General features: G+C 46.9%; 2 protein-coding genes across 3 annotated transcripts; both read left to right on the forward strand.

Moving 5' to 3' along the window:
* Positions 1–246: 246 nt before the first annotated feature.
* Positions 247–3,393, forward strand: LOC127336690 (G-type lectin S-receptor-like serine/threonine-protein kinase At2g19130). Of its 2 annotated transcripts, XM_051363532.2 has the most exons (2): positions 251–851; positions 949–3,393. In XM_051363532.2, the coding sequence occupies exons 1-2, from the start codon at positions 721–723 to the stop codon at positions 3,200–3,202; spliced, it is 2,385 nt and encodes a 794-aa protein (XP_051219492.1). In that variant the 5' UTR covers positions 251–720; the 3' UTR covers positions 3,203–3,393. The 2 variants fall into 2 exon arrangements, with proteins under 2 accessions (XP_051219491.1, XP_051219492.1); XM_051363531.2 differs by having other exon boundaries at positions 247–3,393.
* A 19,026-nt stretch (positions 3,394–22,419) lies between these two features.
* On the forward strand, positions 22,420–23,457 carry LOC127330756 (heavy metal-associated isoprenylated plant protein 39). The gene is made up of 3 exons (XM_051356862.2): positions 22,420–22,546; positions 22,650–22,725; positions 22,886–23,457. The coding sequence occupies exons 1-3, from the start codon at positions 22,541–22,543 to the stop codon at positions 23,182–23,184; spliced, it is 381 nt and encodes a 126-aa protein (XP_051212822.1). The 5' UTR covers positions 22,420–22,540; the 3' UTR covers positions 23,185–23,457.
* Positions 23,458–25,799: the final 2,342 nt, after the last annotated feature.

The raw sequence follows: 25,799 nt of genomic DNA on the forward strand, positions 1-25,799 counted from the left end.
GGTTCATAGTAGCAAACTATTTGTGTTCTTGGGTCGGTTAGCAAAAGCATTTTCAAAATTTTGTAACTGAAGATAACTCTTGAATAAATGACGTGCCTTTTCTGGTGTAGGTTAATGCCATAATCATTCAGGCCATTGCCTAGTTGGCTGAAATTTGACAAGCAGCATGCCGTGTGGGTTCTCTTGCCTAACCAAAATAGTGAAAGATTTTCCTTGTAAGCTTGGTGGAAGCCTCTCATGGTTGACTTGACCTGGACCATGGTTGTCCATGAGTGGCTCCACTGCTTCATGGAAGCGCCATGATTGACTTGACCATATATATGTAGCTGTTTGGTGGAAGCTTCATTGAAGGTCCTCTTTGTAGACAAGCTAATTTAGTTTTTTATGGTACTACACTGTCTTGCTGTGTATATATGGAGAGAGATGGCACCAAATGGGTATAGATCTGTCCGGTTCACGTTGCTGCCTAATTTTGTATGTAGCAAGTGATGCCCCAATCTGAATAATTCATCCTGATTGGACTGTAGTGACTTCACGGGTCAGTCATCTAAGCACGCGTTCCTGCTTGTTCACCTCTTGTTTCTCTTCCATTCTATAATAAAGCATGCATTCATCCAGTGTTCGCCAGTCAGTCATGCTTCCTCTCTTCTCCAGCTCATTCTCCATGTCTCCCTTCTACACATTTTTACTCGGACTTCTCCTCTTGCAAGCTGCTCCTTCATGTTGTTCTGCAGCTGCCAACACCGACACTCTCACTGCAGGCCAAGTGCTCGCCGTCGGCGACAAGCTTGTCTCGATAAACGGGAAGTTCGCGCTGGGTTTCTTCCAGTACCAGCCAGCAAATACCACCAGTAAGTTGTCCCACAACACCGCCTCCTCGAGCTTGTGGTACCTTGGCATTTGGTTCAATAAGATCCCAGTTTTCACAGTCGTATGGGTTGCTAATAGGGATATGCCCATAAGCATCCCCAACCTCAACCTAACAAGGCTCAAGATATCAAACGATGGCAATCTTGTCATCGTAAACCATGATTCCAACAATGAATCCATTGTTTGGTCCACTCACATTGTCAATCATAGGACACAAACCAGCAGCATAAACACTTCGACCAGTGCTGCTGTTCTCTTGAACACTGGAAACCTTGCCCTTACAGAGAGCCCATCTGACCTACTGGTGTGGCAGAGCTTCGACTACCCAATAGATGTTGCGCTTCCTGGAGCCAAGTTTGGCCGGAACAAGGTCACTGGTTTCCATCACCAGGGCATCTCAAGAAAAAGTCTCATTGATCCGGGTCTCGGCTCATATAGCATTGAAATAGAAGACATCAGGGGGATCGTACTCAAGCGCCGCAACCCCTCGGTAGAATATTGGCTTTATGAATCATCCACAGCATTATCGTTAAATCTGCTACCAATACTCAAGTCGTTTCTAGATTTGAATCCTCAGACCAAAGGTTTGATTAATCCAGCATATGTTGATAACAGCCAGGAAGAGTACTACATGTACACTTCACCGGATGAATCATCTTCCTCGTTTGTCTCGCTAGACATTTCTGGTCAGATAAAGCTAAATGTTTGGTCACCAGCCAACAAGACTTGGCAAACCATATATGCCCAACCTGCCGATGCTTGTATTCCGCCTGCTACCTGTGGACCTTTCACGGTCTGCAGCAGCAATCTCCATCCATCATGTGACTGTATGAAGAGCTTCTCTCGGAAGTCACCGCAGGATTGGGAGTTTGATGATCGAACAGGAGGATGCATCAGAAATACACCTTTACAGTGCAGCACTAGGGACAAAAATATCACAAGTTCAACAGACGTGTTCCACCCCATTGGTCAAGTTGCATTGCCCTACAAGCCACGAAGCATAGACGTTGCTACCACAAAAAGCAAGTGTGAAGAAGCTTGCCTCAGTTCTTGCTCCTGCACTGCTTATTCCTATAACAATAGCATATGCTCTGTCTGGCATGGGGAATTGCTTAGTGTAAATCTAAATAATGGCATTGATAATACTTCAGAAGATGTTCTTTACCTTCGCCTTGCTGCCAAAGATTTGTTGCCAAGTTTGACAAAAAGCAAAAGAAAACCAAATGTTGTAGTTGTTACTGCTGCAAGCATGATTGGTTTTGGGTTACTAGTACTCATGCTTTTGTTACTGATTTGGAGGAACAAATTCCAGTGGTGTGCTTTGCTGCCATTATTTTACGGCAACCAAGCTAGTGCTGGTGGGATTATAGCCTTCAGATACACAGATTTAGTTCGTGCTACTAAGAAGTTCTCGGAAAAGCTGGGAGGGGGTGGTTTTGGTTCAGTATACAAGGGAGTGTTAAGTGACTCGGAGACTACTATAGCAGTGAAAAAGCTTGATGGTGCCAGTCAAGGAGAGAAGCAATTCAGGGCTGAGGTTAGCTCAGTTGGACTGATCCAACATATTAACCTAGTCAAATTGATTGGTTTCTGCTGCGAAGGTAACCACAGATTACTTGTATATGAGCACATGTTAAATGGGTCTCTTGATAGTCATCTGTTTAAGAAGAGCAATAATGCTGTTGTCCTAAGCTGGAACACAAGATTTCAGATAATCCTAGGAGTTGCCAGAGGGTTATCCTACTTGCATCAGAGTTGCCACGAATGCATTATACACTGTGATGTTAAGCCAGAAAACATACTTGTGGACGCATCATTTGTTCCTAAAGTTGCAGACTTTGGGTTGGCAGCGTTTGTGGGAAGAGATTTCAGCCGAATTCTGACTACATTCAGGGGAACTGTAGGTTATCTTGCCCCAGAGTGGCTTACCGGAGTTGCTATTACATCGAAAGTTGATGTTTACGGATTCGGCATGGTACTGATGGAGATCATCTCTGGGAGGAGGAATTCCTCACCTGAAATGTCAAACAACACTACCAGCAGCTGCAGAAGTGACGATGTTGAATATTTCCCTGTGCAAGCCATCAACAAGCTTCACGGTGGAGACGTGGGGAGTTTGGTGGATCCACAACTACATGGTGACTTCAATTTGGAAGAAGCTGAAATGGTTTGCAAAGTTGCATGCTGGTGCATCCAAGATAATGAGTTGGATCGCCCAACGATGGATGAAGTGGTCCGGGTTCTCGAGGGTCTACAGAAGGTTGAAATGCCTCCGATACCAAGATTACTTGCAGCTATAGCGGAACGATCTGGAGCCGCAACTTCAATGTAATAATAACTTGCAGTCGATGCTACTAATCTTTGTAATTTCAGCCAATTTTAAGTTGGAGCAGAAGGAAAAAAGGAAGGAAAAGCTTGCAGCTGCTAATTTATAATGCCTCTTCTTTAGTTCCAGTTATGGTGAACAAGCACTGTAGCAAAATATGGCAGAAATAGAAATATGTGTATGTTTTCTTATGTTGATATATACATGCCACTACCTGTTTTTTTTCATCGAGAGAACACATATGGCCTGATCATGCCGCGTGCTCATTCAGTGAAATGCGCGGTATGTCTGTGAAGGAGACATGTGGGTAGAATGAACTGGAATCCAGTTCTGAAGATTGCCAAAGGTGGCATGACGGTATGTACCACGTTCACTATTGCTACATATAGATTCACAAGATGTGTGTGTTAAATTTTCTGCTATTGTTATCGTCTTCTCTTGAGAGGATATTATTTCCTTTCGTCGAGTTTCTTGGAGATCGCAGTGATGTTAGAATTCTCATTTCGTATTATTCATCATGTTATGTAAAACAAGGAATGTGATTGTATTGCTTTTTTTTTCTGCAGAAAGTCGGAAATCACATAAGGGACCAAGGAAGGTCTCGGTTTGGTACCGCGGTTTATGGTGACTATGGTTGGCTAGATTGGCTAGATTGGCTAATTTAATTTGTTGAGCCATTTAGGTACAGCTTAATGTGTCATTCCTGTGAAACTTTTTCCACCGCCCCGACTCTATGAAAGCGCCTGAAATGTGTTTGACTCGCCCACTCCTCTCTGGAGCTAAGAATCGGTACACGTTTCAATGACACGATGAAGGCCAGTAACAATTGGTTGATCTTTATATTTTCAGAACCACTCGATAGCTAATATTATGGGGTTGCGAAGTGCGAACTGTTGGCAACGGGTGCCTGCATGTGTCATCGCTCGAGAGGTTTGCGATTTTCTCGCTACTTTGGTTGCTGTCTACTTTGGATCCACAGTTGAATGATGGTACCTCCAATATCATGACGTGTTTTTGTCGGCGCGATGTTTGAGTATTTGGTATATGCGAGCTTGATCTGTTGTTGTAGGTTTTTATCCGATTTCCTCTTAAAAACTGGACACTATTTTCTCAATTAGTAGATAAGGTAAAACTTTTGCTTCCGTTTAAGAAAAGTTTTCTGTGTGGTGGAGGGGGTGCACTCTGTCATCGACCACTGCAGGCTTCAAAGATCTTGGTCAGGTGACGTTAGAGACTTGACATGCCTACATGACGTTTTAGGTGACGAAATGTATGTCAAAGTTTCCAACGTCATGCCAACCCTGCTTCTCTGTTCTTCAGAGAATGTGGCTGGGCTTCAGTTTTATGAGAAATTGCTTTGGTGTTCTTTAAAAATATATTGGAGTAGCAAGATTTGTTGGTATGCTTCATCGTGCGATGTTCCATTTTGTAAGTCGGTATTTTCTTTTGTTTTCGTCGGACTGCTAAAAGAACCTTGATCTATAGAAGTCCAAATGTTTCCTTACCCCAACAGGTATTTGCAGAAAAGACAACATAAACATCGGTAAGCTAGTTAACACTAAATTAATAAGAACTAACCTATCACCATAGGATAGTAACTTCCCTTTCCAGCATCCTACTTCCCTTTCCCTTTCCAGTAGCAAGATTTGTTGGTATGCTTTGTAGTGCGTGCGTGTGTAGGTAGGTGGCTGCTGTAATCGGGCAAGTTAACCGGCACCGGTGATCAGTTCATCTTCATCGTGATGCTGCACTCACCGCCACACCCTCCGTTCCAAAGTGTCGCCACTTATATCTAGACAAAGTTATGATAATTATTTTTGAACGAAGGTAGAACCTGTTTCTCAATTACAAGTTTACAACCATGTAGACAGTTCGTTCACGAGTCAAGATGGACCGTTCCGTGAGTCGCACGTCTCAGGGGTGGCGACTTCTGGCGCCGCCCTGCCGTCGAGGATCCCTGCCCGCCGGAGATCGCGACGGCGAGGAGTTGGCGCTGGAAGGCGATCTACTTTGATGAAGGCCGACGGAGGTATGGCTCGATCCTCCGATCTGATCATGGGGTTACTTTCCTGCTGGATGATGCAGGATTGGAAATTGAGAGGATTATTGGAGATCGTCGAATCGTGAATGGATTATCAGTGGATTTCCCGAACCATCGCGCTCTGATCGGTCCGCGGACCGCGATGGAACAGAGGTTGGCGCCATTGATTTCGCCGTCCTGTGTACGCGCGGGAGATTTGGTTTCTAGGCTCCAGGCCTGTTCTGAAGCCATGGCGGAAATTTGCTCGGTCAGGCCTCAGCCCAGCACTGTTCCTACGAGCCCAGTCCGTGGGTTAACCAGACCAGCCGCCGACCGCATCTCTCACAACTTCCCATCCACAAACCCTAGATCGTGGGCGACGTGCGGCGTCGTCTTCGTCAAACCCGTAGATCCACCACGAAATCGAGCACCATCGTATTCCCCTCCAAGGATCTGGCAAGGGGTGAGATCCGGTGACAGTAGATCCTTTGTGCAAGTGGTGAGCGAGATGGATCGACGCCCGCCTCGTCGTTCTCCTCCGCGCAGGGGGATGCGAGGTGGATATCAACGTCCAGCTTTCAATCCTCGGTTCAGATCGGCTGAAGAAAGGCGCGAAGATGAAAGGAGATGGGAGGAGGAGAGACGTTGGGATGAAGATAGGAGAAGGTAGGTGGATCGCCGTTTGGAGGAGGATAGAAGGTGTGAGGCTGAACAGAGGCGCAGATCTGAAGAATGCCGCCGCAGTGAGGAACGAAGGACGGAGGAAGAACATCGTCGTGCGGAAACTATCCGCATTACAGAGAGGACAGCAAGGGAGCGGGCCTTGGCGGAGCGCCAAAGGAAAGAGGAGATGGCGACAACGAACAACCGAGATCGATGGGCTCATCGGCAGGAGATGGCTGGGACGCGTGCAGATACCTCCGTGAACTCCTTCGCCACCGCACCTTCATCAACTCTTCCCCATCAAAATACTGTGGTGAGTTCAATTAACCCCGTCCGACCTTCAGATCCGCTTGAGTCAAATGCAGGGAGATCTGTCAACACATCTTCCGTTGTTCCATTGGTCAGTACGGCTCCGATGGGGTCATGTGTACCTCCGTCGGTTGCTGCTGCTAGTAGAGAGGCTCCTTTGAGTTCTTTACCTTTCCAGAATGTTAGGAATGAAGAGTTTCTGGGTTGTCTGAACTGTGGGAAAAATCATCACATTAGTATTTGCCAGGAAAGGGATCCATGGGAATATCGTGCGCCATATTATGGGAGTCCTGATTTTGGGCAAGGCTTTTACATGATTCCTGCAGTAGAAGCTGAAGTGCAATCCCTAGAATTATTGAACTATGCTCAGATAACTGTTGTGCGAGGTGATGTTACATTCAGGGATATGGAGCATGAGTTTCAGGTCTGGTCTGATACCATGGGTTACAAATGGCGGTTTTATGTCAAAGTGGCTGCTGAGAATCAGTTTGTGACTAGATTTCCTAATGCCAAATGTATTGAAGAGCTCTCACATTTTGGGAAATTTTTCATGAAGACAGTGCCTGATGCTATCATCAAGATTGAGAAATGGGCTGGTGATGTTGAGCCCTTTGCTGTCATGGAGGAAACTTGGTTCAGGGTGAAAGGAATTCCTATGAAATATAGAAATAAATCCACAGTGTACTATGTTGCAAGCATGGCTGGGGTGCCTTTGGCTCTGGATATGAATTTTCTCAGAAACTTTGCATATGTGAGAGTTAAAATTGGTTGTCAGGACCCTGCTTTGGTTCCTAGTTCAAGAATTGGCACCATCAAGAAGGGGTTCTATGAATTCCAATTTACTAGAGAAGTCATTGATCCTTCTTCTACCCCTGCTAATTACTATGCTGCAACTATAGAAAATAATGATGGTGGTACACAGCAAAGCTCACCAAAAAGACAAAGGACTGGGAGAGAAGAAGAGAGAAGTGCTACATGCAATGTTGGGAATGAAAACACTAGTACCATTGGTGGTGGAAGCTCACAGACAAATCAACAGAGAGCTAGCAATAGTGAGGTTGAGAAGGGAAATAATGTTGTAGTCAGCTCTTCAAGTATTTCTGATGAATTATCCGAATCCTTTGCTACAAAAGTGAACAGAGCAATGGGGATCACTGCCAGTGCTGATGGCAATGCTACATCATCCTCTGCAAATGCTGACAGAACTCCAACTCCTCCTGATAGTGTACCACTCCAAGATGTTCACAGAGATGTTGTAACTGCTCTTGTTCAGGAGTTACCTGTGATCAACTCTGAGGTGCCTGTGCCAGATAATAATGAGTCCTTCAGGAAATTCCTGGATACTTTGACAAAAAATGGTAGTGACAAGGTTTTCATGCACCAGAAGACATATCAGAAGGTTATGGAACCAATAATTGAGGATCAAGAAATGCCTGTACCTGAACATCAAGGAGGTGATGTTGATAATCTGGATATGGTGGATTATGGAAGTAGTGAAGATGAAGCTGTTGAACAGGGTGATGAAGAGGAAGGAGAATTTGTGCAAGGTGTTATCATGGGACTAGCTGCTCCTTCTCTGGAACATGAAAGGACAGCTGTAGTCATTCCTATGGATGGTCCTCAACCTGAACTTGAACAGATGCAGGATGAGATGCAGGAAAGCTTAACACAGGAGGAACATATGGCTATAAACTCAAGGGTGCAAGAGGAGCAGACCATCAGAGCAAGCTCTAGAATTGCAGGTATGCCCACCACAACCAACAGGACTGAAGATGGTACAAGACTCCATAACCAAGCAAGATCTATTCCATGTACAGATCTTAACTCAGTAAACTCCTTTGCTGTTTTAGATGATGAAGATATTTGTGCTAGAGCTTTAGAAATGGGGGTTGCTCCTGGTTCCTTTAATCTTGAAAAAATAAATCATATTAAAGCCCTTGAAGTGGCTAGACATAATTTGGCTGAGAAAATAATTAAGAAGGCAAATGGTAAGGAGGTTGTAAGTGATACTGCTGGTACACATACTCTGTTTCTGGGATTTGGTGAGGAAGATATGGCTGATGAAGGATATACTCCTTTTTTGTCAAAGAAAACTAAGAAAAGGATGAAGTCTGCTTGTAAGATTCAAAGATCCCTAGAGAAGAACAGACAGAAGAGGGTGGAAGTGGGAGCACAATCTGGTTTGTGTGCTGCCCAGGAGAAAGTCACTAATGATCACCCTGTGTGTGGCATTGTGACTGGATCCAGGATCAGGAGGAAAAATCCCAAATATTTATGATAGGTGCCAGCTTAAATTGTAGAGGAGTGGGGAAGAAGGGTATGAGCATTTTCTTATCAGATTTTGTTAGAGAGCAGCAACTGAATTTCATTGGGTTGCAGGAGACCATCAAGGAAAAATACAATTCTTCCTTTTTTAGGAGACTTATCCTGGGAATCAATTCTCCTGGAAATGGATTCCTTCTGTTGGAAGGTCTGGTGGTATACTGGGAGGGTTCAGAAATTCCAGATTTGATGTTCTTGATACAGTGCTGGGGAGATTCTACATAGGTGTGACCCTGCAAGACCTGAAGCTGCAACAGAGGTGGAAGTTGGTTCTGGTCTATGGTGCAGCACAGGAAGCTGAAAAGGAAGATTTTTTAAGGGAGCTTGGTGATATTTGCTGCAATCAGAATTTGCCTTTGTTAATAGGGGGAGATTTTAATATTTTGAGATTTCCTTCTGACAAAAACAAAACCATGAGAAAGAGCAAATGGACTGATTTGTTTAATGCAATCATCAATACATATGAACTTAGAGAAATTGAGATGTCTGGTGGTCAGTATACTTGGTCCAATAATCAAGCAAATCCTACTCTGGAAAAGCTGGACAGATTTTTGATGACTAATGAGTGGGAGAAAATGTTTTCTTTAGTAACTGTTCATAAGATATCCAGAGAAGTATCTGATCATAACCCCATCATCTTGGATACGTTGGAAAACAGAGAGCAGATCAGTAGAAACTTTAAGTTTGAAAAAGCTGGCTCAAAGAGGAAGGTTTCCTGGAAAAGGTAGAGGATATTTGGAAGCAACCTGTATATGCAAAAAATTCCTTGGAGACTGTACAAATCAAACTGAAAAAAGTGAAGAATTGTTTGAAAGGTTGGGGAGCAAACATCAGAGGGAAAGACAAGAAGAAAAAACAAGATCTACACATAGAACTGGATATGTTAGAAGATCTGGAAGAAAAAGGGTATATTTCCAATGTACAAGCTTGCAGGAAATCACAGATTCAGGTAGAGTTGTTGACTTTACTGGAGAAAGAAGAAGCCTTCTAGCAGCAAAGATCCAGAGAAAAGTGGTTGTTGCAAGGTGATAATAATACTAGCTTTTTTCATAGAATTGCCAATGGAAGGAAGAGAAAAAGAACAATGTTCCCTCTGAAGGATGGGGATAGAACCATCCAGGGAACATCTGCTCTGATGGAACATGCTACTGAATTTTACAAACAGTTGTTTGGTCCTGTTGTGGATTCTGGTGTGAGACTAGATGACAGTATCTGGGATGAAAATGAGAAATTGGATGAAAATGATAGAAATATTTTGAATGCTCCTTTCACAGAGGAAGAGATTCATCATGCAATAAGCCAGATGGAGAAGAATAAAGCTGCTGGCCCTGATGGAATCCCTATTGAATTTTATCAACACTGTTGGAGTGTAGTAAAAAATGATTTGATGAGAATGTTTAATGATTTCCATAATCATTAGATCAACCTGGAGAGAATTAACTATGGGATTATCACACTTATTCCCAAAAGTGATGATGCTGAAGTAATTCAGAAGTATAGACCCATATGTCTGTTGCAAGTTTTGTTCAAGATTTTCACAAAAACTATGACTATCAAGGTGGAACCTGTCATGAATAAGTTGATACATCCTTGTCAAAATGCTTTCATCAAAGGGAGATTCATTGCTGATGGGGTGATGCTTTTCCAAGAAGTGTTGAGAGAATCTAAAGCCAGGAAAAAACAGGGTGTGGTGCTAAAAATAGATTTTGAAAAAGCATATGATAAGGTCAACTGGAATTTCTTGATTGACTGTTGCAGACAAAAAAGCTTTAGTAACAAGTGGATTATTTGGATTAAAGAAGCACTGACTAAAGGTACTCTTAGTGTCAAAATAAATGACAAGGTGGGTCCATATTTTGGCAGTTATAAAGGTGTTAGACAGGGGGATCCTTTTGCTCTTTTCCTGTTTAACATGGCTGCCAACAGTTTATCAAAAATGATTGTTTCTGCTCAAAGGAATGGGCTTATTAAAGGGCTGGCTGATAATTTAGTAGAGAATGGTGTAGCCATTCTACAGTATGCTGATGATACTATCTTACTTATGCAAGATGATATGGAGGGAGCAAGGAACTTAAAATTACTTTTGTATATTTTTGAGACAATGTCTGGCTTGAAAATAAACTTTGAAAAGAGTGAGACAATGTTGGTGTTGGAAGATGCAGGGAAACTGGATGGATATGTGGATTTGTTTAATTGCCAAAAAGGGGAGTGGCCATTCCAATACTTGGGTACTCCAGTATGTGCTAGGAGATTATCTGTGGCAGAAATGCACTTCATGGGTGAAAGAATGAAGAAAAGTATGGGTGGATGGATGGGTGGAGCTATGTCTATTGGAGGTAGATTAGTAAAGATTGATTCCTGCTTGTCCAATAGTGCTGTTTATCAAATGTCCATGAGATTGCTGCATAAGACAACCATTGAAGAAATCAAAAAACCTATCAGGGCCTTTTTCTGGGCTGGTGATGCAAACAAAAGAAAATACCACTTTGTTAAGTGGAGATGGATATGTAAACCCAAAAGTAAAGGAGGTATGGGTGTGAAGGACTTACACAAGTTCAATATAAGTCTGATGTGTAAGTGGTGGTGGAAACTGGAGAATGAGGAAGGACCTTGGCAACATTTCATGAGGAAAAAAATATCTGGGTGATGTAGGGATACAGTGGGCTAAGCACAGAATAAATGATTCTCCACTGTGGAAAGATATGATGCATGTTAGAGATATTTATCTCTGTGGTAGAAGGATGGCAGTGGGAAATGGTTGTAGAACCAGCTTTTGGAAAGATGCTTGGTGTGGTCACACTCCTTTGATGGACAAATTCCCTGAGTTATACAATATTTGTAATGAGCAAACAATTTATGTAGCTGATGCTGCTCATGTGGGTTGGAGACTTTCATTCAGGAGATGGTTATCTGAAGACTTGCAGAGACAATGGTGTGGCCTGGTGAACATTCTGAATCAGAGGGGTTTATCTGATACTGTGGATAAACCAAAGTGGAAATGGACAAAAAGTAGACAGTTCACTGTGAAAAGTGTGTATAAGCAGATCTGCAGAAATGGAATTGATAGATCCTTCAAACATCTTTGGAAAAGCAAAATCCCACTGAAAATCAAAATTTGGCTCTGGCTGATTTGGCATAATGCCATTGCTACTAAGGACAATTTGTTGAAAAGAAACTAGAATGGTGACCCTCTTTGTCAATTCTGCTCCGCACATGAATCTATTCTACACCTTTTCTTCTCTTGCCCAGCAGCTCAATACATTTGGAGTTTGGTGGGAATGACTGTGGGTGCTCCTACTCGCCCTGGATCCTTTGCACAATTCTTCTGGTGGATGCCACAGTTTTCCAGTGCAAGTCGCAACGTACAAATTGCTGGCATTGCTGCAATTTGCTGGGCAATTTGGAAAACGCGTAATAGCTCCTGTTTTGAGAAGAAAAACCTGAAAAACCCTGCTGACTTAATCTTCCTTGCTACCTCTTTTATGAAATATTGGGCAGGTGCTCACTCTAACACGGAGGCGGCTCAACTTCAGCAAGGAGCTGCAGCTCTCATCAATCTGGCCCTGGGTGCTGGAGGTAGAGGTGAAGCTGGAAATGCGATGGTGGTCAATCAACAGTTGAGACTTGAGCAAGGTGATGCTGCTATGGATACTGATGCACAAGACAATGCAGATGCTGATGTTGATAATATGCAAACATGATGGAGCCCTTTCTCGATGCTCCCAGGATGAAGTTTCCTATATCTACTTAGTGCCTTTTGATCATCTCCCGGAGAGCTTCCACTCTCTGTGCGCTGTAACATATACTTTCTTTTGCTTAGACGGGTAGCTCGTGGCCGCTTAGATCGATGATACTGGAGTTGTTTTTCATAGTTTGCTGATGTTTTGCTGTATATATAACTAGACAAAAAACCTGACGATGTATTTTCGTTATCCCATGATAATGAAAATTCGATCCCGGTGGGGGATTGCTTGGAAAAAAAAAGTTCGTTCACGAGTCCTATCCTAACTTCTGATAAGGACTTGATACGTCGTCGATCAACCGCAGGTCTTAATCCATCTCCGCTTTGTAGTGGTTCCTTTTGCTTCACTTCGGCAGCACAACTCTTGGTGAGGGCGTGAGGCCTGCAGATCTGTACAGCGATTATTCTCTCAGTTGTATCTTATCTTTCGTTGGACAGGGATGACCTATCGTCTAAAATTGTAGGGAAGGTAGGAGTAGAACACATCCGACTGTCGGAATGTTAGTGCAGACGTAATACAGACGATTATTTTCATCATAACAGCCCGATCTTACCTGCATCTGGATCTGTATGGCCCCGCCAATGCATGCACGGAGATTCAATTGACAGTTTCTTCTACCCATGCATGCTATCACTGTCAGTATGGACTCCAGGTTTGTCGTCGCACGGAACGTCGTTGCAATGCATCACCACTAATTCTCTTTCGATTATTCTATAAACACACCGCTGTCGAATTCCTCAACGGTAGACCTGACAGTGTTCATTGAAAGTTGAAACGTTCCGGCAAAGACGAAGAGAAGAAGAACTGTGCGTGCGATCGTATCGGAACCTTTTGTGCGTTGATCGGTCCTTGTTTCGCAAGGTTACTCTACATTCCCGATACAAAATTTACGGTCATGTTGTAAACAGCATCTTCAGGTCGGACAAGGGTTGTACAGTATACTGGTAACGAGAGATCCAGCGACGTACGGCACGGACACTCCCACTAGTAGAAAACCTCTCATCAATACCGGTTTCAGAGGGGCATTCATACCGGTTGAGCAACCGGTATAAATTATCCGGCACTAAAGGCCCCCCCCTTTCGTACCGGTTGCTTACGAACCGGTATAAAAGGGGCCTCCACGTGGGCCACCAGGAGAGCTCAGGGTCAAGGAGCTTTGGTACCGGTTGGTAATACGAACCGGTACCAAAGGTTCCCACCCGCGGCAGGGAATTTGCCCGAATCTCTGCCGCGGTAGAGAATTGAAGTTTTAGGGTTTTTGGAGGGGTTTAGGGATATCGGTTTGTTTCATATCGCGTCGATGCACCAGAAACGCGTTTGGGTTTAGGTAGTACATGAAGATCAAGATGATGCATAGCAAGTTGGTGCATATAATATAACACACATGTAATTGCATAAGATCGCAAATTAAGAAGCACTATGCATGAAGATCGATCTTCATGCATAGTGTTACTCTCCGAGGCGTACTCTATATATGTCTATTACATGTAGCATAGTGGTACTCTTCGAGTGAACTATGTATGTAGCATGTACATCTTCATTCATAGTGGAACTCTGCGAATGGTGGTATGACGTCCCGAAGGAAGAATCCCGTCAATTCCTCGCCTATTGCTATGAAGCGGTCATCGATTGATAGCTTGTTCCGCTTTCTTGCCAACTATAAAAGAATAAGATACAAATGAATACATGAGCTATGTGTGTGTGTATATATATATATTCAAACCACAATGAAACAACTATTACTGAAACTCAGCACAACTTATGATAAGAAAACAAATTTGTGAATATTGTTTTCGTACCTCTTTATTTCTTTCATTATTCATTATCTCGCTGACAATTTTGTGGATGTACTCGCAAACGTAGAATCCACAGAGATCAGTCCCTTGTGGTTGTTGCGGGCATTTCTTTACAAGAATATAATTCAATCAAACAATAGTCAAGTATGATAATTAAAGGTGTGTGGACCTAGGTAGTACTACTTACTTTCGCCTTCCATCGCAACTTCGGTGGCCATTCATGGGACTTATCTTCCTTGATGAAAGTTTCCCACACGCTGCCCGACAAAAGAAAATGCATAAAAGAGTTATCAATTAGTTCATAGCATGAAATTAACGAAACAAACCGATAAGATTTAAAATTACCTTTTGAGCATTAAATAACAAGACAAGTATAGTTCCAATTTTTTGCTTAGTGAGTCAAAGACTTCAATTTCTCCAATTTGCATATTGATGACGAGAAGAATAAAGTGAAACCTACGCACGTTTAAATATGTAGTGTCATATATATAAGTCATTAGTTAAAATTTTGACATACGGTGAGCAAAATATAATGTGTTATAAGACAGTAAGACTCACTTGAAGTTGTAAGGCCAAATTATTAGCTTTTTGTCACGTTGTCGGTTCAAAAACCTTAGCAAAATCTCCGGTGTATCCTTGTTATAGACGGGATCTTCTATGGTTTTAACAGCATTGTGTGCGGGTCAATGAACCCAATGTCCGTGATTTCGTCCCTTTTGCATTCGAGCATCTTTGATCTGCATAATATAGCGCACAAAGGATTATAATCTACAGACGAGCTGAGCTAAAGACTTCTCAAATTAAATAAATCACTTACAGACAATAGGAACTGATGATAGATTTGTCGAGGGCCCGGAGATTGTATAACTGGAAAAGCTCGTTGAAGTCAACGTTCACACAGTATTCCTGGAAGTAGTGCTCTTCCCTAACTCGCACCATGATAGTCTCGATCCCTTCCTTTGAGGCATTAAGGTACCACGAATGCAAGTTACGCATACGTGTTGGTAGCTTCCTGAGATTCTCGACCAAATCTTTCCCTTGAACAAATTGATATGCTCGTTCAGCGAAGGCGTAATCGGTTGTGTCTTGTCAAGAACTTTGAACGGGCTTCCCGTCAAACACCTTGAGAGGGGCGACCGATTGAACGGGTTGTTGTCCGAGCTGGTAGACTTGGTGTATCCCTTTTATCTCCCTGATACCCGATTGAACGGGTTTTGTCGCCTCGATCATATTGTCATACGACCTTTCAATAGAACGCCTATAGTCAGATGGCGGCGATGATACAGGGTCATATAGATTCTCAACGGTACGCACAACTTTCACCGGATCTAGTGTCTTCTCGAAAGGTATCTCTGGCACTTTCGGTGCAAAAAAAATTTTCACCTCGGCCTGAACGGCTTCCTGGTTTTCCTCGGGAGTTTTTTTCCCAAGGTAACTTCTCAATAGGCGGCAGTGGTTTCTCCTTTCTAGCTTTCTTCCTAGGCGGCGTACCGTTCCGCTTAAAGGGCGCTGTCTTACACGGAGGATCTCGAGGTGGTGGACTCACGCTGGGGTCCCTCTCAGGTAGGTGTGGACTTTGCTGCTCATGTGGACTGCTAGGAGGAGGAGTCGGTGGCCTTTGCAAAAGGACGATGTACTTCTTCGGCCATAGGGCGAAACCGTGCTTGACATCGGCTAGTGTCTTCTCATCGTCACCTCTAGGAATATCAAGCTCCACTGTTTTAAAACCCGGAACAACTTCATCCACCCCGACACGAAGACAGCCAGGTGGAATGGGCATATGATGGTGCATTGCTCCATCTTCACTTGGGTACACATAGCCGACCGCCACCTTAACGGACGCGGTCTTGAATAACATATGTAGCTCGCAATCTGTCTTCTCCGTGACATAATCCACGGGGTAGCTTCCTCCACATCCGTCAAGATGCGAGGAACCGACACTGCTTCTTCGCTGAGATGGGGCAGCATCGGCTTGTGGATCCTGTAGAAACAGCGGCTGATCAGGTGCCCTCTGATTTTTCTCAAGCGCCTCCACCCTACTCCTCAATTCTGCTAACTCGTCGGCGTCCTTCTTCTTCTTTCGCGAACGGCTTCTATAAGTGTCAGCGCTGTCCGGCCACGCTTCCTTCATGGTAAGACCTGGGCGAGCTCGTACCCGTCCAACGTGTACAGGATTCCCCAGAGCGAGTGTTAGCTCGTCATTCTCTCGATCGGGAATGTACTCTCCCTTTCTGACCTTGTTAATTGCATCTACAAGCTTCGGTACGATTGCCTCAAATTTTTCCTTCCATTTTCCCTGCGCAACGATCAACCCTATCTTTGGGTCCAACCCTACCCCATGAGCGAACAACCAGAACTTGGACCGTTCGGGCCAGTCCCATGTCTGTGGAGTGATTCCTGCAGTCATCAGTTTATTTTCAAACGTTGTCCACTTCGGAATGGCACTCTTGTAGCCACCTGACCCCAAATGATGCGGAAGTTTCTTCTTTGAAGCATTTTCGGTATTTTTCTTCGATCGGGACACAAAAGTAGACGATTGCTTATACTCCTTAAATGCGGGCCAGTGATCTTTTATCTTCACTAGATTATCATCGAATACTGGATCTTCATTCTTATATTTGTCCCATAAATTTTTCTTCCAGGAATGGAATTGTATGGCCATCTTCTTCCATGTCCATTCCTTGACTTTATTCTTCTGGCCTTCCGTCATGTCTTCTGGTAGGCTGAACTTTGTTAGTAGCGTGTCCCAAAGAAAAGTTTTCATCATGTCGTTGACATAACTAGCACCACTCTCCGCGTTCTTCGGCTTATGCCACTCTTGAATGCTGATCGGTACATGGTCCCTAACAAGAACTCCGGCTTGACTTGTAAATTTGCGGGAAAACTCTTTGGGATGCTCTGGTTCACCATTAGCCTTGAATGCCATGAGGGCTAACCTGCCCTCGCCCTTTAGCAGTTGCGTCGGGCCTCGTTTTGATCTAACAGACTTGCTCGATGATCCAGAAGGCTAAAAGAAAAAATTATTCGTTAATAAGTGCAATACATATAAATGAATGCATCTAGGGATGAACATAGACTAATTGATACATAAATATACACCTCGGCGGAGTTTGTGATGGACACTTCGTTGTCTCTTCTAATTTGTTCAGACTCAAGTCCCTCGCCGAAATCATTCAGAAAGTCTTGGAACTTGTTGTCATCTCCATCGGGTTCCGGACCACGGGCACTCTCATAGATCAATTTCTGCACCGCTTCTTCCCCCTCCTCATCTCGGACGAAGGTGTCGTCCTCCATACCTCAATGTCACTACAAAATTAAGAAAGCAATTGTATTTCATTCATCATGTCATGATCATATAACAGATTGCTAGATGGATAACAATTGAAATGAAGAAAGCAAAAAAACCCTAACGGACCAGAAACCCTCTCACTTTGTAGAATTGAAGTTATGAATTATGCCATATTACTCAAATTAATTCAGATTTTAATTTTTTCCAAATTTTAGTTAATCAAAACCCCTCCATCGGCAACGAGGTGCTCCCCTCCATCGGCAACGAGGTGCTCAAGGCACCCCAGACGGCAAGGACGGCACGGGCAAGCGGCGGTCTCGTTCCTGACCAAGCTCGCGAAGGTGGAGGCTGGCTTGGGCGTGACGGCGTCGGCCGTCTCCACGTCCCTGTACACGGTGGACGGCGGGCAGCGGGCGGTCATCTTCGACCGCTTCCAGGGCGTGCTCCCCACTTCCTCACCTCCCTCGGCCTCGACTACGACGAGAAGGTGCGCGATGGCGACGGTGACGCAGGGGGTGCTGCTGCGGCTGCTGCAGGCGATGCACACGGACGAGCGGGTCACCGGGGAGCACCGCTCGCCGGCGCTGCAGGTCACCGCCGTCGTGCCCACGCTCACCGCCTCCACCGCCGACTCCCTGCTCTGCCCCTCCAACGGCTTCCTCCTCCACCGGTGGTGTGCGTGCATGCACCGCGCTCGAGGATGGCATTCCGTCGAGCAGCTGGTGTGCAGCCTCCACCGGTGGTGTGCGGCGGCGTGGCGCGGATGGCGACGGCCTCCAGCAGGGGAACGGCAGCGTGGCGCGCAGCGGCGGCGGCCACGGTCTCGCGCGGTGGCGGCACATCGGCGGCGGGCAACGGAGCCGGAGAAGGGGGATCGAGCGACGGGGGCGGCGCGCACACATACCTGCAGAGGAGCGGGCGGCGGCCGACGGCGAGGATGCGACGGCGACGGCGAGGCTGCGACGGCGACGGCGAGGAGCGGCGTGGCGGGGTCTCTGTGCGTCGATGACGGCGACGGCGACGAGCGGCGCGGCGGGGTCTCTGTGGGTCGAGGAGAGGAAATGGGGAATTTGGGGAAATTTGGCCGCGGCTAAGTGTAATACAGGGGAAGACCCTTTCGTACCGGTTGGTGGTACGAACCGGTACCAAAGGGGTTTTTTTTGTTTTTTGTTTTCTTTTACTGTTTTCTTTTCTTTTGCTGTTTCTTTTCTATTTCTTTTTTTTCTGTTTCTTTTTTCTTTTCTGTTTCTTTTTCTTTTCTTTTATGTTTCTTTTCTTTTCTTTTTTATTTTCTATTTCTTTTCTTTTCTATTTGTTTTGTATTTCTTTTTCTATTTCCGTTTGTTTTCTTTTCTATATCCTTTTTTATATTTCTTTTCTATTTCTTTCTATTTAAGATACAGTGACAGATTTGACTGTTGGAGTCATTCAGTCATACTCGTGCCTAGCCCTATAGTAGTCGCCACTGTATTCGTCGTAGTAGCCGTCATCATCATCGCTGGCATCGGGGTCGCGGTAGTCGAACCTCGGCGGGAGAGCACGCGTGGCCTGGGATTGAGGGTAGCGCAGGCGGGGGCCACGGTAGGCCATGACACCCTGGAGAGTCCGGCCGCGCCACCACAGCCGACGGCCGGCCTCGTTGAAGTTCGAAGGAGGCGGGCCGCCCTCCTCCTGCCTGGCAAGCGCCCTCTCACGCCGATTGATGAAGAACCTTTCCCAAGTCGGGTTGTAGTCGGGATGCCACTGGGGATTCCTCCGCTGCTCTGGCGTGAGCTCGAAGTAGTAGTGGTTCGTGATGGCCATCTCGCGCGCCACACCTAGAGGGAGTGGAGGGACCGGTACGCCTCCGACGCTTAACAACCAGCCGGTCGGGACGCAGTAGCCCGGCGGGCAGGGGTAGTTCGAGGCGCAAAGCGCCTCCGCCTCCTGGGGGGTTAGAGATACGATGGAAGCCATGAGAGAGAATGATGAGGTTTGCAGATATGAGTCTAGATGGCCATCACGAACCGGTATTAAAGGGCCTCAGCCTGGAAACTGGGCAGAAACCCTTTCATACCGGTTCGTAACACGAACCGGTATTAAAGGGCCATAATGAACCGGTATAGATGTCCCACCCCTGGAACCGGTATTAATAACGCCTTTCGTACCGGTTCGTAAGGGAACCGGTACTAAAGGCTTAGATGGATGAGAGGTTTTCTACTAGTGTCCATACCCACTCCAAGTCGGTCAACCCGAACGTCAGGACGTGCACGACACACTCGACCGGCAAATCGTTGCGGCCACCCGGCCATTCCCCGCGCACACGCCTCCACTTCACGCCTGGCCACACAACAACAGATGGCAGACGGCAGACGGGCCCGAGTCCATGCACTTGGAGCGACCGCAGAAGAATGTCTGGCCGGGTTAGATTCCACGGTCAAGTTAACTATGGTTGGCTAGCTTTAGCTCGGATGGGTAAGCTTACTTTCAGTGTTGTGTGCTTGAAAACTGTTGCGTCTCATTCGAATTGTTATCTGGCTAGTTTTGTAAGTTAGTGTAGCTGTAGAGAAAACCCCGAGCCCTTATCATTAACCCTACAAAACTAGGGAGGAAAGTGTTAAGCGAGACCACGACACGCCTGCGTCTCTCCCAGTGGACCGGCTCGCATGAAACCCTAGCCGCTACCGCCTCCCAACCTCACCTCGCCTACCTCCTGCTGCAGGCGAAGGAAGCCAGGCAAAGCCCTGCACACCGGTCGGCGGACGACGGGCTTTCGTCTCCTTGCCCCAGGCCCTAAGCCTTTTCTCATGGCGGGTAACCTTTGGAAAGAGTGCAGCTACCGGCCCTAGAAGGCAGACGTGCGAGGCGGAGTAGGATCTCCGGGGCGATGGCCCCGAAACAATGTGGTGGGGCGAACACGGTTACGAGGGTAGCGGCGGGGCCTCTCTCTTCTCCACGCCAGATCAACATCATGGATGCTTCGGTTGGGACGTGGCGGGCGGTATGGTCACCTCTGCAGCCAGATCAAAGGCAAACGACGCGACCCTTGTAGAAGCTACGCGGGATGGGGGCGAGGGGGTCAACCTGTGAGGGTCGAGTTCTGATGATGACGGCAGCCTTGGGTGTCATGACCTTGTTGGAGGTGTCGCTGCTACAATCTTCCGCCTTCGGCCAACATGTTCCGTGGGAAACTCTATATCTAGGTCTCTCGGATCGAACGATGGAGCCACCTTCGGTATCGCTCTCCCTCTTTGGAGCAACGTCTTGGAACATGTGATGTCTGGAGGGGTCGGTTGGTGGAGCGGTGTTTCATCTATCGCATCAACGGCGACGGGTCTCGGCAGCGGGCGTGTAACAATGAAGGTGCGCATGGAGGCCGTGCTGTTTGGCGCCGTGGTGGCATTGACAACATGATTGGCAAGGTCAATACCTTGATCCTTCTTGAAGATGGTGGCGGCGACTTATCGAATGTGCCCATCAGTGTGCGTTCAAGGTTTGCTGGACCAGTTTGTGTTCCCGACTCGCTGTAGACTCTAAACAATTACTATTTCCCAGTTGAGAACTAAAGCTAGTGCTCATTTAGAGTTCTGCAACGTCAGATTTGCATCGTGATTAGTGCATTTAATTTGTAAGTTAGGTTGCAGCTTATATTTTTTAGTTTTAAAAGTGAGGTGAGGTAGCAACTATGAATAATAACTTTAAACCATTAGATTTGCTTCGTGATCCATGTTAATGGTAAGTTGCAACATGTGTCATAACTATAATTCGATGACGCTATTTTACTAAGAACTAAGTTAGTTCTCGGTAGACTTAGGAACTAGTTTTTTTTTGAAAGGGACTTGTTGAGAAGTAGTCACATCTAGAGAAAACACCTACGCCAACAAGTGCGGTGCTCATTCCCCTCCCCTCCCCCCCGATAGTTCTCAAGGCTCTACAATAGCTAGTCGCCCCCCTCCCTTGACCGGGCCGATCCGGAGCCACTGCGCTGGAATAGCCGGCCGGAGACGGTGAAGGTCAAGCGCCGGAGTAGTCTAGGTGTAGATCTTAGGTTTCTTTGTGGTCTTGTGGCGTATGCCACCGTTTGGGCGCTTGCCGTTAGTGGAGGCGACGGCCGGGATCTCCGCCGCCAGATTCGGGCCATCTTAGGGTTGATGCTGCTTCTTCCTCTACTCCGATGGCTGGAGGGAGGAGATGCAGGGAGCAGTATCGTCTTCCCCAATAAACTGGTGGCCACATGCTTCTCTTCTCCCCTGGATTTCAGCATAGGTGAGGCACTCCTGGCCGGCCGTGGTGGCGTGGGGGAGTGCGGTCCTGGTGCTGTGAGGTTTGTCTTTTCTTCTCTCCTGGCCGGCCATGGTGGCGAGGAGGAGCAGAAGAGGGGCTCACCGATTTTGGTCTCTGGGGAGGGATCCTGCCCTCTTTGTCGATGTGGATGCTGTTCAATTTCGTTTCCCCTGCTTCCTTCTCTGACTTGCCGTGGTGGTAAGACGAGAATTGGTGGACGGACGGACTGGATGTTTCTTCGTCGGCGCTCGCCTGCTGGGTGCTACAGAGCTTCATCATCAGAGCTCCTTCGTGCGGAACACGCGTCGCTCCTCGTCGACGGCACGATCTTTGGCCGACAAGGTGGCCCATCTGCAACCTCCATGACGGAGGCCCCCTCTGCTTCGTTCGCCGGAGCTCAACGCCTCTTCACCAACAAGTGGTTTCGTCCCCGGAGGAGAAGAGGTGGCCGGCGGATGCAAAGCTTCGCCGGAAGCATGCTGCTTGGCATCTCGGCACCGTATCTCGACGGAGACGTCTGGAGATCGCCAGCGATTGGTGGCGGAGACATACTTGGGCCTATTGCTTTTTCATATTTTGTTCCAGGATGTTTCTTGTAATTTTCAAGATCCTTTCTTCAAATTCTGGGTTTCTCAGTGCGAGCGATGTTAAAGGACGTAGATGTAAAATATACCCGCCACGTGTGCAATGAATTCTCTCTGAGGCCTCTCTTGTTCAAAAAAAAAAACCTACAAAATGAATCCCAGACGCCGGGAGGTTCGTGATGTGCGTGCTGGCCCACCAGTGACGTCCATGTCGGTCCCGCAGTAGCACGGCCAACGGCGACAACAGGCTATAAAACCCACCACCGGCTACATCACTCCCAGATCTCCCTTTGTTCTTTGGCAGTCCGAAACAAGAGGCGCACGCTGTCCTTTGCACCCGCCGCCGCCTCTCGCCATGAAGGTGACAACTTGCAGTCAATCGAATTGGGGATTTTCTTTCTGATTTTGGTTGCAGCTACTGATTTGTTGATTCGGCTTGCTGATATGCTATCTCACGGCTGCAGAAGGTTGTGCTGAAGCTGGACCTGCACGACAAGAAGCAGAAGCGGAAGGCCATCAAGGCCGTCTCCACCCTTCACGGTACTAGCTTCTTCTTCTTCCTCCTCGTTTCTGTTCTCTCTTACTCTGCTTCGTCTTAATCACTGAAGGAGACGGACAGAGTCATGCACGATGCACCCACTGATCCAAGTCTGAATTGGACACTTCTCACTTCTGACGAAAAAAACTGTCGCTTCCTCAGGTATCGACCAGATCGCCGTGGACATGAAGGAGCAGAAGATGACGGTGGTCGGCGCCGTGGACCCCGTCGACGTGGTGGAGAAGCTGCGCGCCAAGCTCTTCCCCGCGGCGAAGATCGTTTCCGTCGGCCCGGGCAAGGAGGAGAAGAAGGACGACAAGAAGGAAGGCGGCGACAAGAAGGACCCGGGCAAGGACGTGGCGTACCTGCCGTACTGGTTCCCGCCGCCGCCGCACCACCCGCACCCGTACTACTTCGTCGGCAGCGCCGAGGAGGACCCCAACTCCTGCGTCATCTGCTGATCGACGCGCGCCGCCGCCCGCCGATGAGGGAGATTCCGCTGTACATTTTGTAGATAATAGCCTGCCTGCCGATCGATCAAGGATCATGATCATCAGTGGTGATCGTCGGCGTGCCGTTTTATAACTGTGTGGTGTAAGCCTGTAAGGTGATCCGGCAGCTGTGTATCTGCCGAGTTTGTAAAGTCAAGAAGATTCGGAACTACAGCATGGAGTGTGGACCGTCGAGGCGTCGAGTATAGTTGCTAAATAAAACTAGTGCGGCCTGTTCGTAGCTGAAGCGCTTGCTTGTTCGGTATAACGAATTTGTCTTCTCCGTCGTCAACGCTGCGCTTTGTATCATCTCCCTGCATCATCCGAAGATCTTGGTCACGTCTCGTGAGATCAGAGACAGTGACAGAAAAACGTAGAGATGACGTTTTCTCACGAAAGTTTCCAGCGTCAGTCGAGGGCGACGCACTTCTCTTCTCTGTGTTTTCAAACACTGCGGCTAGGACCCTGGAGTATTACTATTTGATTTCGGCAATAATACATTAATACATAACATAACCCGCACGGCCGCACCTATATGCAGGCGGCTGTTGTAATTAAACAGGTTAATCTGCACCGGTGATTGGTTTATGTTCATGGTCATGCTGCACTCACTGTAACTATCTGCTTTTTTGGGAATTAATTAAAACTCATGTTGACAGTTCATTCACGATCGAGTCCTAACATCTGATCATGACTTGATGTGTTTATATTGCACGTCTTAATCCATCTCCACTCCGCGCTGGTTTCCTTAATTTCGCTAGTAACTAGTACGTGCGGTGGCCTGCGACTCTGCAGCGCGCGCGGTTGGTCACTCCATTATATATAGTGTTTTGCCTTTCGTCGAACACAAGGGCGGTGTTATGCTATCTAACAACATTAGACTGTCACTGCACACGTAATGCAGGGGGTTGCATATATTATCATAACAGCCGGTCACATCTGATGATACTGTATGCATCTGTTCGGTGCGCATGAGAAATTTAGAACGGGTCAATACTCAATGGATTGTTTCTTCTAGACTTGTATTCATGCTGTCATGCCACTGTCCCAGGTAGCTGTCAATGCCAGTATGGACTCGGGCCTTGCATCACAACTAAATCCCTTTCGATTCTTCTAGAAATACACCCTGATCCATTTCTCAATGGAAGACCCGACCATGTTCAAACTTCAAAGTTGAATCGTTCCAACAAGTAGAGACGATGTGCGTGCGGGAGGAATTGGGCACACCATTCATAGGGATGTCCACTTTTGACACGCCGATCCTTGGTTGGCAAGGTATTATGCACGTCGGGGACGACGAATTAATCCTTGCTGGATCCTTATCCTTTTCCGGTGAGGCACGATTCATGGTTTGTAGGCATATCCAAAAGGGCCAAAAGGTTGCGTCTGGCGAGCTTTTGGACTATTTCCCCTCTGTCGCGAAATGTCCAAGACAGTCTGCCAAGATAAAGGCTTAGAGAGGACGTCGTAAAGCTTGGTTGCTAAAGCGGAGGGCGTTTGGACGTACGATGAATCCAGCCAAGATTATTATTCCCGGCCAGGGATTTTTTTCTCGGGCGAGATTTCCGAAATCTCGCTAAAAACCGGAAATCTCGTTACCCTCCGAAAAACTCTGCTACCGGACAAAAAAAATTCGGTAACTGTTGGGGGGATGACCCCCGGTATGCCAAAGGCATGCCAAACCGGATGGTTTGAGCCATCAAGATACCGGTTTAAAAGCTATTCCGGCTAACAAGAGTTGGCTCTATGCGAAGTGAATCATGCCGGTATCCCAGGAGGGGTATACCGGCACCGGCTAAGAAGGTACCGGAGAGCCGGTAAGGGCTACACTGTAGCACGTCGGCAAGGCTGGTCAAAGATTCTCTCCAGAGCTAGAAGAGAAGGATGAGCGAAGCACTTCAGCTTTAAACGAAGCCCTGACGCCAAAAGCTGAAGGTGACGTAAAAGGTACCGGATGATGTCGGTGCCCCTGATTAAAGAGATACCGGCGTCACCGGTAGCCAAAGTGGCTTTGTAAAGTAGTTTGTCTGTTCAAAGATGCCATTAGGGTTTCCTAGGGTTTCTTCCCCTGTAAGCCACCCTCTCCCCTATATAAGGAGAGGGGGCACACCCTTGCACGGGTACGTTGTGTGCTATAGGCTACGAGAAACCTGTAATCTCTTGTGATCAAGGAAGAGAAAGATCTGAGGGAGAAATAGTTTGAGTGTTCTTCTTCTTCTACCTCTGGCCAAGGCCAAGTTCTTCATAGGAAAGCATCCGGCTACCCTTCCGGAAACCCTCCCCCGAATCCTCTAGCGCACATTCGGCCCCAACTCAAGCCATCCCATGGCATCTGTCTGTTCACCACGACGACAGTTGGCGCCCACCGTGGGGCCAGCAGCGGCGCTTGCTGGAGTTCATATTCGGGCGGGCCTCCTCACCATCTCCGGCGAGCGTGTGGTGTCTGGTCTCGTCCAGCGCCTCGGCTCATTGGACTTCGTCAACGACAACGCGGGTTGCTTCTCCAACGGAGGTAAGTTCCCCAAGAACGGCAGCATCATCGAGTTCGGCAGCCTCCGCGTCTACTACGGCACCGTCCCTGAGCG

This window comes from Lolium perenne, chromosome 2, assembly GCF_019359855.2.
Source record: "Lolium perenne isolate Kyuss_39 chromosome 2, Kyuss_2.0, whole genome shotgun sequence".
Lineage (NCBI taxonomy): Eukaryota > Viridiplantae > Streptophyta > Magnoliopsida > Poales > Poaceae > Lolium > Lolium perenne.

What these genes read in the sequence shown, in the direction of transcription:
- LOC127336690 (XM_051363531.2), top strand. Translation starts at nt 605, where the DNA reads ATGCATTCATCCAGTGTTCGCCAGTCAGTCATGCTTCCTCTCTTCTCC.
- LOC127330756 (XM_051356862.2), top strand. An exon ending in GGCCGTCTCCACCCTTCACG is followed by an intron (nt 22,726 to 22,885) that starts GTACTAGCTTCT and finishes TCGCTTCCTCAG; the next exon opens with GTATCGACCAGATCGCCGTG.